Genomic DNA, 18,886 nt, shown 5'->3' on the forward strand with positions numbered 1-18,886 from the left:
TCGGATGCCACAAGCTCTTCTATTCTGTGTAGCTTGACTCATCATGTAGCTGTTATCCTCAAATGGACCTGGGAGGTCTTCATGTATGGCAGAAAACCTGGAGGCAGACCTCTGCACAAGGACAGAAATCTGCTACTTGGAAGTCTGGGAACAGCGTTTATGTCCTGTACAGGGAAACCCAAAGGACATCTCCTCCTGAGCACTGTACAGAACAACAACTTTTCTTTGAGCATCACCCTTTATTTCCTTTAGAATTTAACTGCCAGCAGTAGCCCATAGTACCAGTGCTTTTCACTTCTCCCTCAGCCAGAGCCCAACAATCAACCACTACTCTGACAGGAAGTCTTTGCATGAGTTCCCCTCCCTGGTTTTTGACCCTATGTCCAGACAAGCTGCCCTTCCTGGCCTGATGATGAATTCCTGCTGGTCCTCTCCCCAGTGCTCTCGCATCAGTTTTGCTCACTGGTTCAGCTCATAGAATCATATCATAGAATCACAGAACAGCTTGGGTTGGAAGGGACCTTAAAGACCACCTAGTTCCAACCCCCCTGCTATGGGCTGGGACACCACCCACTAGATCAGGTTACCCAGGGCCCCATCCAGCCTGGCCTTGAACACTTCCAGGGATGGGGAATCCACAGCTTCTCTGGGCAACCTGTTCCAGTGCCTTACCATCCCCTCTGAGTGAAGAATTTCTTCCTAACACCTAATCTAAATCTCCCTTCTTTTAGTTTAAAGCCATTCTCCCTTGTCCAGTCACTGTCTGCTCAATGAAAAAGTTGTTCTCCATCTTTTTTATAAGCCCCTCTAACAGATCCACATCCTTCTTGTGCTGGGGGCTCCACACCTGGGTGTAGTACTCCAGGTAGGGCCTCACAAGACAGAACAGAGGGGGACAATCCCCTCCCTCGACCTGCTGGCCACCCCTCTGTTGATGCAGCCCAGGATGCAGTTGGCCTTCTGGGCTGCAAGCACACACTGCTGGCTCATGCCGAGTTTTTTGTCTACCAGAACTCCCAAGTGCTTCGCTGCAGAGCTGCTCTCAATGAATTCTTCTCCTACTCTGTACCCATGTCTGGGATAGCCCTGAAGCAGCTGCATCACCTTGCACTTAGACTTGTAGAACCTCATTAGGTTCATGTAGACCCACTTTTCAAGCTTTTCCAGTTTTCTCCTCATACCAGCCCCCTCAGTGAGGGCTCTCCTGCTTCCTCGTGTTGTGATCCTTAGGAGACTCTTGTATAGTCAAGGGCTGTAACATGGGGCCTCGCAGCATGTCCTAGTACAACAGTCCAGTATGGATTACTCCTTCCATCCTTCACATCTTACCTGCATCCCCTGTAGACAGGTAAGTGCTGGGATCCCAGGTAACATCTCCACTGCTGCTGAGGCCCCGTGCTTAGACTTAGAATAAGCAGCATTTCCAGACTATGAGATAACTGTGACACAAGACACTCTGTTGTCCTGGCTCCTCTGAATTACTTCTTCATACCCATAATTAAGATAACTAAGATCATTGCCATATTGCTAAATACTCATCTAGTGAGGGATGAAGCACACTTGTTGGCTGTTCTTACTGCAGAGTTCCGATGCACAGCTTCAAGTCTGAAATAATCATAATTATAAGCCTGCCGAGATACCGCCATATCTAGGAACTTATAGTCCAATTTTCATCAAATGGCTCAAACTAGAACAAAATACACACAAGAATAGAAGTCCCAAAACATAAACTTGTCTGTTCCTGTGGGACTTCAAACATCTCTGCTGCATCATTATAAAGGCCCTGTTTTGGTGGTCATTCAGCCTACTGTGTGCAGTGACATACCAAGAAGACACTACAGAAAAGGTCAGTTGTAGCAATATTTATTTCAGTTGTGAAATTCTAGAACAGGATAGAAAATGGATTTGGGATATCAAAGAACTGGATCAGATGTGAGACAGATAATTATTAACACAGATGTCTTGGAGGAATGTGCCTTTTTCCCTAATACCTGATGAAGCAGAATCCACTAGCAGTTGGACTGGCACCCTTGACATTAAAAATTGGTGACTTTCCTCAATAAAGATGTATTCTGCATTTGCTTTCTGGTTTATGAGCCTATAGGGGATGCAATCTCATTTCAAAACTTTACTCTCTAACCAATAGAACTAGTAGTATTTTTATTTGTCTTTTAATACAGTCTCAGATTTCTTTGTACCATCCAGTTACCAGCTGGTAGGGACTGAAATTAAATCAAATATTTGGCAGTTTATTGTAAAATGGGCATTTGTGTCAGTCATGTGTGATTACCCAATGGATGCATTTTGAAAACATATATGTGCTGTCCTAGCTAATGTACATTGATTACAGATTGTGAGTGATATGAATGAATCTATAAAATTGAGTTCTGGAATCGTACTTAATTTTGCTTCACTTAGAATGGAATATATAAGAAGTGGATAGAACTGGTTACACAAGAACACAAGGCCTGAAAGAAAAAAGAGGGAATTAAGTTGCTGGGAAAAAAAAAAAACGCACAAGGAGCCTGGCTGATGTGCATCACTAGAGGACAAGTTTATAGTATCCCTGACATTATGCTAACCTGAGCTCAGACTCTTTATCTTTATTGCAAACCCAGGGTCAGAACTTGTCCCTGCAACAGCATATCGCAGGATGGGGCTTTCTGCAATGCTCTGCACACTACTGCCTGTCTAAGTAGTTCACTTGTTCAATCACTGCAGGATCCACCATTTTCTCACAAATGCAAAATTTGTATTCACCACACTGTGCAGTGCCTATGTTTGAACCTTGAAGCCACACACACTCTAGGAAAGGACTTGAGCTGACTTCTTGGATTTGAAACCTGTGAAAAAAATAACAAAGATTTTCACCATCCCATGAAAAATTCCACAGACTAATATAATAATTCATGATGGCTGCTACCTATTTGACCCACACTAGCATATAAACTCTTTTATGGAGGCTTGTCTGGATGAATAAACAAGTGATGAGCAATCTGATGACAAACTGTGGGGATGGGCAGCTGAGTACTAAGTGGTGGCTAAAGGCTCCTGCCTTTGGTTCACAAGAAATATGCATGGACTTGGTCTGTTCCTATCTGCATAGTCACTTACAGATCCGTGGAGAAAGCTGATCCATCCTCCCATAGCCAGGGCCCCTCAGATCCATTGTGAGACAGACCAGTCCAGAAAGAATACGAACTGTAAGACTGTGCCGATTGCATTACGAAGTCCTGTACAGAAATAAATATGAAGCCTGTGAATCACATCCCTGCTTCATTCATAACGGCGTATGATTTGGAAAAGGAAAGAAGGAAATTAAAGTGAAGTATTCACACCTGTGTGTAATAGACATTGTTTTGCAAGTGACTCTGGGCAGTGCCTCCTACACCTGGCAGTTAAGTGCTATTTTGGAGATAAGAAAAATGAACCTGCTGAGAGCCTTTAGCAGTTATCAGCTAAAATGGTCACTGAGATAACCACAGACTGCACATAGCTGGGTAAAAGATATAGAATAATGACTCCGTTCTAACACCCTTCTAAAGCTAATGAGTACTAGCTCTATTATATTTGACCTGAGGTGGGGTGAGGCTGTAGATGTAGACCCAAGCTGGTGTGTCTCAGTGAACTCTCCTGAAGTCAGTGAAGATGCGTAAGAGAGAGTACAGCCACAGTACAAGCAGAGTGACTTCAAAGAGACAGGGACCAAGTTTTTTGCAACTTGGTCCAGCACGTGCATGCCATAGCATACTGTTCCAGTAGAAAGATGGAGTGACTGTTCAGACCACATTAGATGTAGTGCATGTACTTAGAAAGAGGAAAGAACAACAAAAAAGAATCTTTACCAGCTCTTTCTTACTCTCTATCTTAAGAAATCTGGACTCCAGAGCAGAGCACCGAGCCTTGCTTTCTTGCCAAGTTTTCCATTCCTTTGAAAAGTAGTAACAGTTCTCCCCATACTGCAGCCAGGTCTCAGGACAAGGAGTACATTTATATCCTTGAAAACAAAACAGCACCTGATCAGCTTTGTCAGCGATGGCAGTCTCTTCTAGTCTAGTGGATTTCTGCAAGATCACAAGAGCAGTGCACAGCCTCTCTACCACAGAGAAGCAGCAACTCCTCTTTCATTCTGCAGCTAAATTCACATCTTCAGGGGAGACTTTATGAACACAGTTGCCAGAAGACCGGAATAACATTTCAAAATTAAAATCAGATAAACAAATACTAAAGATTTTTTGAATATGAGCAGAAAGCCTGTGAAAATATGTGTATGAAATCCAGAACTGTAGAACTGATAATGACTGATTTTTGCACCGTATTTGAAGCCTTCCAGCTTCACAATGAGATGGAGTGCTGGGGTACTCTTTTTTCTTCTCCATGCAATGGGATAACTGCTGGTAGGAGAGTGCTAGTACAGCACAACTAGAGGAAATTTTGACGATTGAGTTATGTTCACAGAGACATGGATCTAGGTGGACATACAGGTAGAGGGAACCTAGACTTTCAGTCATATGGGGTCATCTCTATTCATGTGAACTTTCAGTTTCTTGCTAACAACTTAAGGGTCAGCTCTTCCCTCCTATATGCTTTGCAAAGCAACTTATACTGGAACTTCTCTGGCAGCATTTCATATATGCTATGGATTCAGCATGCAGATGGCAGATAGTGATGGCCAGCCAAAGTGAAAGATATTGCACCCATTGTTCTTCCAAAAATACCTTTCTGACAGCTGGACTTTGTCTCATTCTGCCATATTATTCTGTTAGCTGCTTGTTGGGGCCCTGGGTAATACTGAAGCCAGTAAGAATTCAAAATATTCAATTTTTCCACCACTCTTGCACAATCTAGAAAATCCCTTTTCTAGTTGGAAACAGAAATAATCACAAGTGGCAAAAAGACCTGCCAGATAAAATATTTTGGAGAACTTTGGGAACTGGGTCCAAACTACTGGGTGGATCATGACTATTGTTTTGCAGTTCACAAGGCAATTTGATATTATAACAACTCAGTACCAGCTGGGAATATAGGGACTTGATGCTGGATGGCAACAGATAGCACAGCACAGTGCACTTGATTCTTACAAGTAGCTTCTGGTTTCTGTTAAATTCAAATGCAGACTTTTACAAAGACAATAATTTTGTCACTCTTTCACAAGCCTTTCATTTATAATGATTCTCTTCCCTCCACTATGTGATAATCTAGCATATTAAGCCCACTCAATATTAAAGATTCAAACCATTATTTTACACAAGTTAAAATATACCCTCTGGATATGGTCTGTAAACTGTTAACACCAGTGATTCCAATCCTATTTGGCAGAGGTCAGCACTATTTGATCTGCTGCATCCACTACTATGTAACGGACTAAAACTGTCTTGAGCAGTCAAAGCATTCCAGAAAACTAGTGCTAGTAGGAATTTTCCACCATTTTTTTTTATCATAATTCGCTGAAACTGACAACAACAAAGGGGGAATGGTGGCATCAATGAATTTGCCTATTGAAAACACATTTTTTTAATATAAAAACAGAAGTATCATAATTGGGAAGTAATGGGAATTGTAATTGGGAATTAAAATTGGGAAGTAATTGGGAAGTAAAAAACAGAAGTATCATCATCATCATGATGAAGTATCATCATCAATACTTTCTGAATTAAAATGTTTATTTGCTTTAGGATTTAAAAACGCTCCATTACAAAAATTCAATAAGCATACTTCAAAGAGACTGATACTTAAGAAATGGAAATGCAGTCTTTTCATTGATTCACCAGAAATTAATTTTCCAAAGAAATAATTCAGAGCAATTTTAGAGATTTTGAATTTTCCTTTCAATATTTTTGATAGAAAACAATCATATTTGTGGTTACCATGAGGTGGAATCACCTTCTTCCCACCAGTATGTACCTCTGGAGGTGGCAAGTTGCTTTACAGTTTCTGACAAGTTCAAATTCTGAGCCTGGAGGTGCTCCAACTGCTGGCTGAGGTTTTCCATAATTGCCTTTTGCAGGGTGAAGTTTTCATCCCTTTCACGCACAGCATGGCAGACCAGGATGACTTGAATGACAGTGAAACAAGAATGAATTTGTTCCATTAATATTAAAGGCAAAGAGCTCAATGTCACCCAAATAAACTTACCAAAGACGCATATTTCTCCCCCAAACCAAATATACTTGACCTACCTACACTTTGTGTGTACTACATAAGACATATCTACATCCTGACACATACTTCATCATGATTTTGATGTCTGTGGAGTCTCCTGGGTGGGTAAATTCTTCCAGAAAGGGATCATTTTTTTCCTCCATTAATTCTTTAGGCTAATCATTTTCCTTAAATTGCTTCTAGTTGTTCATACAGCTCTGACCACCCCTTCTGTGACCATACTTACACTTGGCTGCCAAGACTCCTGTAGCTGCCACTGAACTTAGGCAGACAACCCCAAGCGCCATTGTAGCCAGTTGCCAACAGGAAGATCGACTGCGAGAATCTGAGATACAAAAAAAGAAGGAAAGCATCAAGAACAGGCACAGAATCAATAAACGTCTGAGGCTGGCAGGGACCTCTAGAGGTCGTCTGGTTCATCCCCCTCTGCTCAAGCAGGAACACCTAAAGCAGGTGACCCAGGACCATGACCAAATGGCATTTGAATACCTCCACAGGAGAAGTCTCCACAACCTCTCTGGGCAACCTGTGCCAGTGCTTAGGCACCCTCACAGTAAAATGTTTCCTAATGTTGAGAAGAAACTTCCTGTGTTCCAGTATGTACCCATTGCCTCTTGTCTTGGCAGTAGGCACCACTGAAAAGAGCCTGGCTCTGTCCTGTTTACAGCTTCTTTCCAGGTATTTAAATACATTGAAGAGAACCACACAAATACACACCACCACCCCGAGCATTGTCTTCTCCAGGCTGAAGAGTCCCAGCTTTCTCAGCCTTTCCTCATATATAATACACTTCATTCCCTTAATCCTTTTCATAGCCCTTCTTCGGACTATCTCCAGCATGTCCATGACTTTTGTACTGAGGATCCCAAAACTGGACACTGGCACCTCTCATCTTTATGTCTCCAGATCCTACATTGCACAAGACAACATGACCAGTGCTCAGCCCAGTAAATTGCTGAGATTCCAGTATACCAGTAAGTGGTATTACATTAAAAAAAATGTCCTGCCATTTGGCCGTGACCAGTTCTCCTCAGGAATTTGGGGCTAAGAAGTGAGTAGGCCATAGAGATTAGCTTAGCCACGAAGTATTAAGAGAATACAAATTGAACAAATAAAGCTAAACAGCATAGACTTTCACATGTGTGAAAAGACCATCAAGGAAACATTTGGGCTCAAAACATGGTCAACATTTTCATATGCTGCGAGGTACTGGTGTATTTTGACTTTTGGGTGCCTAACCTGCCAAACTGGGAATGAATCTTGTGATTCATGACTTTTGTCTTCTTTTGGTAGACTCCAATACAACACTTCAGTGAGAATACTTAAATTATGTTGAAGTCACCAACAGAAATAACTGGGATACCTGCCTCTGATACTTCTGTCTTTTATCTCCTGTGTTCCCTAACCCTCTAACCTAACAGTTGGGATTAACCCTACTAGACTACTAGGAATTCAGCTTCAACCTCCAAATATAAAATACAAAGAACCCTTGAAAAATGAGTTTGAAATAATCACAGACTAGCTAATAAGGGAAAATTTCTTTCAGAAAGAGCTCTTTAATCTGCTAGCCTAATAAATTCATTTGATTATTCAGGCTGGGACATAAAATCTCTTTGTTTTTCTCATACCTTTCATACAGAGCAACTTTAAAACACTAACGTGTAGAGTACAGAATACAGATTTGGGATCAGCCACATTCCCACCTTCCTCTGTGTCCTCTGTGAAGCTATATAGCATATTTTTTATGATTTTTAAGTACAAAAACGTATTTGTCCATCCGTTCCTCCCCCTGAGATATAACCTGCTTTTCTTAGCATTTATTTCAGTTACTCATATTTAAATGATTAAAGTTGAAAGACTTTCACAGGGTTCCTTAGACAGATTACTTCACTAACTTCCAGGACCTGACACTTGATATCTAGCCTGAACATGCCTTTTTTTCCTTAACTGCATCCCACAACTTTAATTAAGTCTCTCAAATTTAAGCACTTCTTCCCCTTTCTCCAGACTTCCATTCTTTTTAACATCCTGCTCTTTTTCTGTCCCTTCAATTTCTTTGAAGATTTGAGTCCAAAGGTCTCCCAGAAACTGAGCTGAAACACGTAGGTGGCAATCTCCTCTGAGTGCCACATGAAAATATTATCCAAGGTGAAAGTTTGCCCTGTGGAGAACTGTCCCCAGCATCAACACTACCTTTTGCTCTGGCAGTCTGGATGTCCTTGGTTTGTAATTTTTCCAATGTCACGAACTTCAGGTCTGCGTATGTCACTTCTTCAGTCATTTCTGAAGGTTACAGGAGAAATCAAAGTTTGGGTTGATTCCATAGAAGAAACAGAGCTTAGGTTCTGGCTGGGATCAGATATACGCTCAGTGTCACTGGGAGTTGAGAGAGTGATTCATATAGCAGTCAGAAGGGTTTTTTTGGCTCATTCTCAAGGACTTCATGACACAGAGGTGCCAGGGTTATTTACATGCAGCAGAAGCTTCTAAAATGGAGTCCCGGAATAGTATTTAACTCTCCTGTGTATGCAGATTGCAATGGGGCATGGAAATCTCCAGTTTTCAATTCATGGAACAAATGCATAGTTACCCAGTTTGGGAACTGCATCCTTTCTGTAGAAAGAAAAAGAAGGAAGACAAGAGTTGAAGAGGAACTGATGTTAATTTTGGATTATGTCTAAACTATTCCTTGAAGTTTTTCAGCATCAGGAATATTTGTTTCCTGGCTTTATTCTCCAGTGATTAATATTCAGAAAATTTAGCCAAAATTGCTCCCCAGTCTTACTTGCTATGAGGAGGAATGGAGGTAAAATTAAGTGGGAACTATTCCTTTGCTTATTGTCTATGAGCACATCTTAGTTGTCCTGATGGGGTAGCACAGAGGTTTGTTAAAACCATTGCCCATTCCTGGGACATGAAAAAGTTTGTCCTTCCAGCTGTCCTTCCAGTTATGTCTGCACTGTAAAAGGGAGTGAGCTGAAGAAATCAGCTAATGGAGAGTCTAGGTAGAAAATTCACATGCCAGGGTATGATGCTGTGCTCCTATACTAGCTCAGGCCTAGAAGCAACCTAGGCACAGTCACATGTGACACAATTCCCTCCTTTTAGCAAGAACAACTAACAGAGCACAGCAGCAAGTCACTGTGCTGGGAGTTGACACTGCATCCAAGGAGGAGTCACCCATCAGCTTGAGAGTCTGCCCCATGGTCTCTAGAACACCGAGTGCTGGTAGTATGATGGAGAAGCTGAGCAAGTGTACCAGTATTTCTATGTCTGCTGAAAAAAAGGCAGGAATGAAACCTGAACCTTCTGTTTTATTGCATGTGGCACTGCTGCACACAGCTCAAGAACTGCTGGTCTCACCAGCTGTGAATCTCTGGGACAGAGGAAGAGCACCAAGTAGCATAGAATCCCAAACTTTTATCTTAGAGTGGAAGAAATGAGTACAGTAACTTAGACCTCAGCATCTGGGCAGAAGACACAGATAGGCCAATAGATGTTAATTTCCGGGAGTGTCTTGGCCTGTCCCCGGTGAGATGGTGTTTGTGAATCTTCTGTCATACCTTCTCTCAATAACCATTATGTCATCAGTGGAAGGAACATGAAATGTGGAAGTGTTCTGCTCCTTTGCACCTAGTTCATTTGATAAAGATCCGGTTTTGTTTTACAAGTGACAGAACCCTTTTGGATTATCATCATCCATTGTAAAATATATAAAAACCTTCATGATGCCTTGCTACACCAGCAATAGTATCAGGGGTCCCCATGAGTCCCAAATTTGTTCTGTATTTTACATTTCTAAGTGTCCCTGGAGAAGTATTGAGTATGACTAATTAAGCTGGCTTTAGTGGAATACTCATTTGAAGAATAAGAGGGAACAAGCAGCAATTTCTGAAAGATTTCCAAGAGTAAGCAGTACAGCAGCACTTTTTTCAGTACTTTAAGAAGTTTTACTCCCAGTTAAAATCATGCTACCTAAGAAATAAAAGAACAGGCTTGACATCCATCCCTTGATACAACCAGAACAGGATAGCTGAGACAGGACAAGAGTATCTTCTGCCCATGCTCAGATCTGCTTTCTCTAGAATCCAAGGAAAGATATGTGGAAATCACATAGTTTACTGTTGCATGGACTATTAGATTTTAAACTATGTCAAAGAATGAAAAGTCAGTGATGGGACATTTTTGTTTGTTTTAACAATTCTGTAAGAGTCTGATCACATTTTTAGAACCTTTTGAAAGGTGCCAAGGGAAAATATGAAAGACAACTTTTACTTCAATAATAAAATAAAATAATAAAATAAAGCAAAGACAAATAAAATATAGAGATAACTGAGGCAAAATATCAAGGGAAAGTGGAGAAATTGAAATCATTGTTGGATGACAGCCACAGACGGGTTATTAGAAACACAGTATTGATGGCAATGCCATATAAATAGAAAAAGAATGATCAATGAAATTCAGCAAGAGTGAGTTATGGTATGCTTTTGGAGGGGTCACATCTTCACGTTGCACTGATGCTTTTTCATTAGATTTTTTTTAACCACTCTATCTGATATTTCTTCAGTTTGGTCCTTCTAGAATTTGAAATTCTTATGAGACTGAATTTCAGCTAAAAATCAACTGGTAATCTATTGAATTATGAGCAAAAATCCCCTGAAAAACATTGATAATTTGCTCTTCTTTTCCACATTTTATTCTAACAGTTTTTAAAGTTGCACATACAAGAAAAGCTATTTTACAGTTCTTTTGTGTCTTTTCTTCTAACTTCCATAGATCCATAGAATAGTAGAATGGTTTGAGTTGGATAGGACTTTAAGGATCATCTAGTTCCACCACCCTTGTCATTGGCAGAGATCTTCCAATAAAATTCTTATAATACACAAAAGAATTTAAGGAGAAAGAGGAAAAAGAATATTGTCCACTTCCCACATAAAAAGAAAGCCATTAGCTCATGTTTCTATATTTCTTATTTGTCCACCACGATGCAGAAACATTCTTCCAGTAGCAGACTAATTTAGAAACAAAAGCAATGAGAGAGAGAAAGAGACAGAGAATCATGCTAAGGAATGTTTACACTGCACCACTACTTTTATAATTAGAGAATGGTAAATGTTTTTTAGCGTGCCTTGTAAGAATACATTATGTTCATGAATTAATTGGTTCTGCTCTGCAACTCTAAAATGCATCACCAAGGCTAATGATTCACCAGCTTAACGTGATTGCAACATGGAGCAACAAGTCTCTCTAGTTGCTATCCTGCCCTTAACATACACTTATACACCAGTCCCAGGTGGTTCCCAAACACAAATAGTAACACATTTTTCCTGTTTTAGCTGTTCAAAGAGAAAGAGAACATGAACACGATTTTATGCAAGTAATGATATTCTGAGTAGTCATAAGCAGAAACAGAAATCCAAGGCAGCTCTACAAAATAAAGAAAATTAACCGGTTGTTGAATGGAACCTTCTAATTTAACTAATAGTAGGACTTATTGTATCCAGATAGGAGAATCAACATGTATCCCTTATGATGCAAAGTATTTGGGGAGATTTGGCTGGCCATGCAGGACTTTCAAGACTGGGACCTGTGAGAGAGAAGTAAGCAGACCGGTAGTTGCAGGACTGACACAGCAGGAGACTACCAGGTAACAGGCATGATGGCAGAGCCTTAAAGTGGGAGATCCAGGAGGCATAGTATATTCACATACACATATGCGCACAATTATTTATTATATTGCAAGCTCTTTCACCTAGCAGAAACTTCCCAGTTGTAACACACTCTAGACATTGATCACATGGATAAAGTCAATAGACTGAATCTGTAGAGGTAAGGGGCAGAAAAAGTACTGGAGGAGGGAGAAGAATCTGATACACATTTAAATAGGTCAATAACATGACCTTCAACCCACTCCCCTCAGGGTAGGGGCGGGGAGAGGAATAATTTGTAATGAACAAACTCAGACCCTTTCTGCTAACAGAAGGGAACGTTCAGATCTGCAGAGATCTCTTGATGCCCTTCATCGAACTAGTTCAACATCTAAAGTAAGAACTCATAAGTACCGCTTTTCTCCTGATCTGACTGGAAGGTTTCAGAGAACTCTTCAAAAGAGAGGAAGAAGCACATCAAGAAAATAACGAAAGGTGACAGGCAGAACCAAACAGGAGTTGTCAGTGACAGAGAACAGAAGAGTAAAAACAAAAACCTGAAGGGCAGAGACAAAGGACAGATCCAGAGGCAGATTAAAAGAGGTAGAGTGGGAAGAGACTGGATTCAACATACAAGGAATGTGCTCTTTATTCTAATCAGTGAATGGGTGAGGATGAACAGAATCTAACAAGAAGGAAAGTCACCGAGTAGCTTGAGACAGCAAGAGGCCACAGAACCACCCCTTCAGGATGCATAACCTTGTCATGATCTGCTTTGTTTTAGGGTGTTTCTTATGGGTAAGTCACATCAAGTTCCTTTTCACGTGGTCTCTACTTATTTGTGGAGTTACCTTGGAAAGCTGGACAGCTGTTAGCAATTGATAATTACAGGAATTTCTGTTATACTAGAAAGAATTGGGCATATCAAATGCAGAAGAGAAGAATATTTGCTGTTATTCCAGGGATGATAACCCAGAGGTCAGGGTACCCAAAGCAGAAGAATGAGAAGGGTAGGAGTGCTGGAGAGAAAGAGATGAATTCAAATCGATGTGAGTGTAATATGTAATCCCCATATATATACACTCCCAATATTTGAGCATGGAGAATGATTTACATCTGTAGTATGGCATAGCTACAGATAAGGGAAAAGGGAAACTTGTGGTGAGTGCAAAGGGAAGTTGGAGTCTGCGCTAGAAACAATGTTAAATAGGATTTTATTGACTATGTGAAGTTAAGAATGTGAAATGGTGAAGTTGCCATCACAGTAACTTTAAATCTACAGCAGAATATACAGGGAAATTGTTGAAGATAACAGCAAGACCTTTCCATAGGAAATTCAGACTGGTAACTGTCTAGGTGACAGAGATAAATGTTGCATATCTTATTTGTTTTTCTCCTTCTAGTTCCCCCAAGTGAGGGGCGAGGAAGGGTGTCTCAATGCTGAATTGTGAGTATTTGGAGATCTTGCACTCTTTTAAGAAAACTGTGAAGGTCAAAGTTAGTAGTGGACATCAGTGTTATAACATGGTGACAGACATTTTCCATAAAAGCTTACTTTCATTTTGACTACTGAAAACTTACATAAAATACCCATTGCTTTGAAGGTTAAGTGCATTGATTGCTACCTATTCAACATATTCATCATGCAGTACTGTTTCTGCTCCCTATTTGGATAACTGTAATGATTAATAGTGTTCTGGTGTAATTTTGATTAGCTGAGATTATGAATTTGTAATTAACCTTTCCTTAAAAACTTGTTTTTAAAATATATTTCTTTGCTGAATGGTGGTGTTATTTGTAAGAATAATAGAAAATAAGGCAAATGAAGGGCACACAGGAATGGCACAAAGCTACGCCAGGGGAGGTTCAGGCTGGATATCTGGAAAATTTCGTTACCATGATGGTGGTCAAATACTGAAGCATACTTCCTAGAGAGCTGGTTGATGTCCCGTGACAGTCAGTGTTCAAGAAGCATTTGGATAATGACCTTATTAATATGCTTTAACTTTTGTTTAGCCCTCAAGAGGTCGGGCAGTTAGACACGATGACCTTTGAAGATGCCTTCCAACTGAACTATTGCATTGAATTCTATTCTATTCTATTCTATTCTGTTCCGTTCTGTTCTGTTCTGTTCTGTTCCTTTCCATTCCGTTCCATTCCGTTCTGTTCCGTTCCATTCCGTTCTGTTCCATTCTAAAACAAATGTGAAAAATGTCCTACGAGGATTCTGTTTTTACTAAATAAATATCTTTAAAAATGCACAGGCAGGTCTACTGACTGAAACTAAAGGAACATACAACACAGTATCCAAAATGTACCCACAGGGACAGAAAAAAATCAACGAGAAAGTCAGAAAAAAAAAAAGAAAAAAAAAAAACAAAGTGAAACATAATAACATTGGTCAGACTGAACTGTGAAAAAAAGCAAGGAAGTTCAGAAATTATAACATGATGCAGTTCCTAAGGTTTGCAAACCAAATTGGTCAGGCACAATTATCAGGGGAACAATAAAGAGATAAAGCCAAACAGAAGGGAAACTCACCTGACAAGATTGATGAGGTTGGACAACTGCCTCCTATATGAAATACTGTGTTTTTCTCATATTTTGTGTCATTTACAAGCTGGAGTGTAACTCAGGGTTGTGAGGGAAGCTGGAAGAGGATACAGTGGGGATCTTTCCATTTATTTGTTGTTCTATGTCTAACTATTTCTTGTACCTCTTCTCAGCTGTTCAGGTACGGAGTGGGTCCGTCTGTGGTATATCTGGTAAGATGACATATGATTACTTTAAAGATCTGTATCGCTGGACAATTCCAGCAGCAAATAGTGGGATTAAATGTGGTCTTGTAACTCACTCAAGGGTGATCCTACCCCCCACATTCCCTTTACACCTTCTAATGTTCTGCAGTAGTAGCAAGCCAGCCCCTAGACACTGCATTGTCTTTGGCAAACATTGACTTACAACCACAGGCCTCCTTTTTTATTCCATGTATACTTGCAAGTGCAATATTAATAAAGCCTTCCTGTCACTGTATGCCTTTTAAAAGGCTCATTTTTTTTTTACTAATTTCAGTCCATTTCCTTAGTAATTAAGGATGGGATTAAAAAGTGTGGCAGTTGTTGGGCTGCATTAGTAAGATTGTAGCCAGCAGATTGAGAGGTATAACTTTTCCTCTCCACTTGTCACTCATGAGGACACTTCTGGAATATTTAGTCCAGTTTTGGTCCCCCAGTACAAAAGAAGTGTTGATAAACTGGAGCAAGGCTCCTGGAAAGCCAACAAAATAATCAGGGGACATGATGTGTGAGGAGGGGCTGAAAGGACTAGGTCTGTTCAGACTGGAGGAGGCTAAGAGGCAGGGGGGAAGGGACCTAACTGCAGTTTTCTACAAGCTAAAGTGTATCTGAAGAGAAGACAGAGCCAGAGTTTTCTCAAAGTTGCACAGCCTAAAGATCCCAGACCATGGGCCAAGCTGCATCCAGGGAAGTTCTGATAGACAGAAGATTACGCAGAAGATCAGGTAGAATAAAAAATGTTTACCCTAAGGATGATGCTGCACTGGAATGGGTGCCTGAAAGGATGGGATCTCCATCTCCACAGACTGTCCAAACTCTGCTGGACAAAGCCCCAGATAATTGTGTCTAGCTTTGATATTAACCCTGCTTTAAGCAGGGAGAGATCTTAATATGCCCTCTCTAAACAAGATTTTTCTGCTCAAATTCTGTTTTCTCTCCCCTTCCAGGCTGGTGGTTGTGATTGGTGGACTGCTTCTTCTGTGTGGCCTGGTTTCTGTCTGCATGAGATGCTGTTTTCATTGCCATCAAGGAGGGGACGAATCAGGTCCTCAGCCCTACGAGGTCACCGTCATTGCTTTTGATCATGACAGCACCCTCCAGAACACCATTACCTGTGAGTTGGCTTTGACAGAGGCTGGGGACCTCAGCACACTCAGCTGTGAAGGGATGTACTGTAAAAAGCCCAGGTTGGGGCATCTCAAGGTCCTCCAATGGGCTGACAGAGGGAAATCCCAGGCAGGATGCTGGGAAAGTGGCATCTGTAAATACTATAAATTAAGGTGCTCACCAAGCCTCATGTAGCAAATATGGTCAGATGGTGAATTGGTTGTAAGATGTGTTTGGGTGAACTAAGGGCAGCTACAGGTGTCTTGGTGCCATTTGATGAAGGAGCAATTATGGGATATTGCTGAGGGGGTTTCATTCCTCCCCAGGATGAAAGGGTAGGAAAAGGAAAATATTCAGGCCATGGGGACAAAACCTGTGCACTGTGCTCTAATCGTATGGTGCTTTCAGAATGAGGCAAATGGCTTTTGTGTCCTCCCTTCCAGCTCTCCATTCGGTGTTTGGACCTGCTGCCAGGAGAATACTAGCAGTGGCACACTCCCATAACTCTGTGCAGGGAACATCACCCCTCTCGGCGTCAGACACCCCTCCAGTCTACGAGGAAGCTCTGCACATGAGCAGGTTCACAGTCGCCAAGGCCGGGCTGAAAGTGACAGATGTGGATCCAGTGCCCAAAGCAAAACTGCAAACATCTGCTGAGGTCAAGGATGCCCAGCCAGCCCTTCCAGGACGCTAGTGCTTGTTTTTACTGAATGGCAGTAAAATAGAGAATGATTTCATTCAGAGGCTAGTTCTTCTGGGCAGGGCTAGGAATACCAGATTAAACTCCTTAGTCTAATGACAAAGGCAAAAAAAGATACTAAAATTCCAAACAGTTCAAGATCCAGCATATTTTGATGGTTCCTTTTGATACCTCCTTGAGATAATCAACCATTGGCACTCCCCAGGTCCATTTATTACACACATGTCATTAGAATCACAGTTTGCATGTATAATCTAACAGGCAGCAGGATCAAGGTGCTGAGATACTTTGCACGCTGGTGCTGGAGACCTGCAGGGAGATGGCAGGTGTTACCTCGTTGTACTTGCTTCCAGCCTAAGGTTCCTGGAGATGGCAGAGCTTTTCATACCAGGAAAAACAAAAATGTGAAAAGGCCTTACTACGCAGTAATAAAACCAAACTCTAGGAAGGTGCCAACAATTCACAGTAAATTTTATAAAAAATAATAATAAAAAAGAGCTGTGTAGGAACACAGTCTGTATGTAAGCAAATGATAGGATACACTGGTAGTATGTGCAGTGCAGTTCCCTAAATGATTTATAGGATATATACAGCGAGCACACTCTGGTCCTGAATAGGATGTATAGCACTTCTGAAACAGCAGTTACAGGCTCTGGCATTTGAATTAAACCTATGATATATGTGATAGCAAATCAAACAATGGGAGGAGCAGGAACACAACTGCTGAAATAAAATTCAATCATAATTTAGTTACCTTCATATTGTATCTTGTATTAGTTATTCCTACTGTTGCAGTCAAAAGCAGATCAAGCTAAATAAGATCATTTAAAACATTTAAGCCATTTCTCAGATAGAGATCATTTGTGAGTCTTTCCTGATCCATACATATATGTTGAATCATCCAGAAATCTTCATCAAACTGGATGAGCATAGTTATGGATCATCTCTAAATGTTCCTCGGACTAGGGAATCATGACAAGGTGAAAGTTGAATTACATTGGTATTGTCTCTATCCCAGGTTCAGCAACAAAAACATTAAAAGATAAGAAATATCCAATATCAAATAATAAGCAGTCATGAATTAACTGCATGTGTGTGTTGATGTTGATGTGAATGCACAGATCATGGACTTCACATCTGTTTGAAGTGCCTGCACAGCCCTTCCTGCTATAATCCTCACAGACTTTAATATGTTGATCTTCACAATACTCCTGTGAAATACAGAAACACGTGGTCATTTTGCAAGATAAGAAGAGAAAGAACCATGTTGCCAAATGTGTTTAAGAACGTAACTGCTGTTGAAATTAAAACCATGGAAAATTTTAGAAAGGAATTTAGAGAAGGTTGCTAAGATACCTTCAGGGACAACATAAAGCAGAACTGAAAAACCAAAACATCTTTGATGACGTCCCAGACCTTGCCCAGTCACAGAAATTTTATATCCAAGAAGAGAATTGAAAGAGGGTCTCGATTTCCTAGATCGCAAACTTTTTCCTGAATTACATAGTCGTTAGCTAATTGTACCATTAATGAATGATAATCTAGAATAAAATAAATAAGTGACATATAAGGTTATGCCTTTTCTGCTCTACAACACGTCTGAAATAATAGTAACTGTTTGTGAAACATCTAATAGTGTGACCTATTTCATCAGCTGGTCCCTGAAGTCCAGTTCAAGACTGACTTCTCCAGCAAGCTGCAGAACGTTTCCTGGAAGGCTCTTGTTTACTTTACAGTCAGAGCCTGAAGCAAGCAGAGACATTTGGATCTGCTGAACATGTGTCGAGCACTATCAAGACCAGAAACTTCCTGGAAGTCTTCACAATCATTTCCACTGGGAACATACCATTCCTCCACTGCCTCCACCCCTTTCTTCCTGCCTGTGAACACAGGCGGCCGAGAACTGAGCTGTGCGTGCATTTAACATGAGATGGCAGACGTGCTCCACAGGGCAGCAATCCTGCTGCTGGAATTCCTCCCATGACTAGTAGAATAGGAATTAATAGTTTTTAAGAATTTTAAATAATAATTACACTGTAATTTTGATAAGATGTGCAATAAAAAGGGAAGATTTAAAATTCTTGATTTCCCCTTTCTCCACAACACATTACCTTTACTATCTCCTTTCTCCATTTCAAGGAAAAAGTTACATGTCACTTGTACCCAGAGCTGGGTAATACCTGCTGATTTATTTCCCCTGACCAGAACCAGTATAGTCTAACTCTCCTGCACTTTTCCATCTGCTCACATCCTTCTTCGCATGTCTCACACTTAATTGTAACATAGTGGAGCAGACACCTCAAGGCTTTTTTGCTGGCAAGAGATCAAATAATGTGACAACAATGATAGACATAACTTCACTTGTTAAGGGATAGTTTCCTACTAAAGTGATTTCAGATGAGCAATTTCAGAGAAAATATTTATAACTCTAGCAATGAATCAGACACTCAGAGCCTACAGGACATGAAACAACC

The 18,886-nt window shown here is 40.7% G+C and overlaps 2 protein-coding genes across 3 annotated transcripts; one reads left to right on the forward strand and one right to left on the reverse strand.

Annotated features, from left to right (window-relative positions):
• Nucleotides 1-1,803: 1,803 nt before the first annotated feature.
• LOC308198469 (C-type lectin domain family 1 member A-like) lies at nt 1,804-14,418 on the reverse strand. Of its 2 annotated transcripts, XM_080600900.1 has the most exons (7): nt 14,352-14,418; nt 8,356-8,775; nt 6,389-6,487; nt 5,905-6,054; nt 3,846-3,997; nt 3,115-3,233; nt 1,804-2,843 (listed from the first exon to the last, which is right to left on the reverse strand). In XM_080600900.1, exons 2-7 carry the CDS (start codon nt 8,441-8,443, stop codon nt 2,681-2,683), a joined length of 771 nt encoding a protein of 256 aa, XP_080457026.1. In that variant the 5' UTR covers nt 8,444-8,775; nt 14,352-14,418; the 3' UTR covers nt 1,804-2,680. The 2 variants fall into 2 exon arrangements, with proteins under 2 accessions (XP_080457026.1, XP_080457027.1); XM_080600901.1 differs by lacking the exon at nt 14,352-14,418 and having other exon boundaries at nt 8,356-8,831.
• On the forward strand, nt 11,853-17,982 carry TMEM52B (transmembrane protein 52B). Its single transcript, XM_080600918.1, has 5 exons — nt 11,853-12,608; nt 13,214-13,257; nt 14,537-14,575; nt 15,553-15,719; nt 16,156-17,982. Exons 1-5 carry the CDS (start codon nt 12,561-12,563, stop codon nt 16,404-16,406), a joined length of 549 nt encoding a protein of 182 aa, XP_080457044.1. The 5' UTR covers nt 11,853-12,560; the 3' UTR covers nt 16,407-17,982.
• The last annotated feature ends 904 nt before the right edge of the window (nt 17,983-18,886 follow it).

The sequence above is a fragment of the Anser brachyrhynchus genome (assembly GCF_964034855.1).
Source record: "Anser brachyrhynchus genome assembly, chromosome: 1".
In the NCBI taxonomy this organism is placed as follows: domain Eukaryota; kingdom Metazoa; phylum Chordata; class Aves; order Anseriformes; family Anatidae; genus Anser; species Anser brachyrhynchus.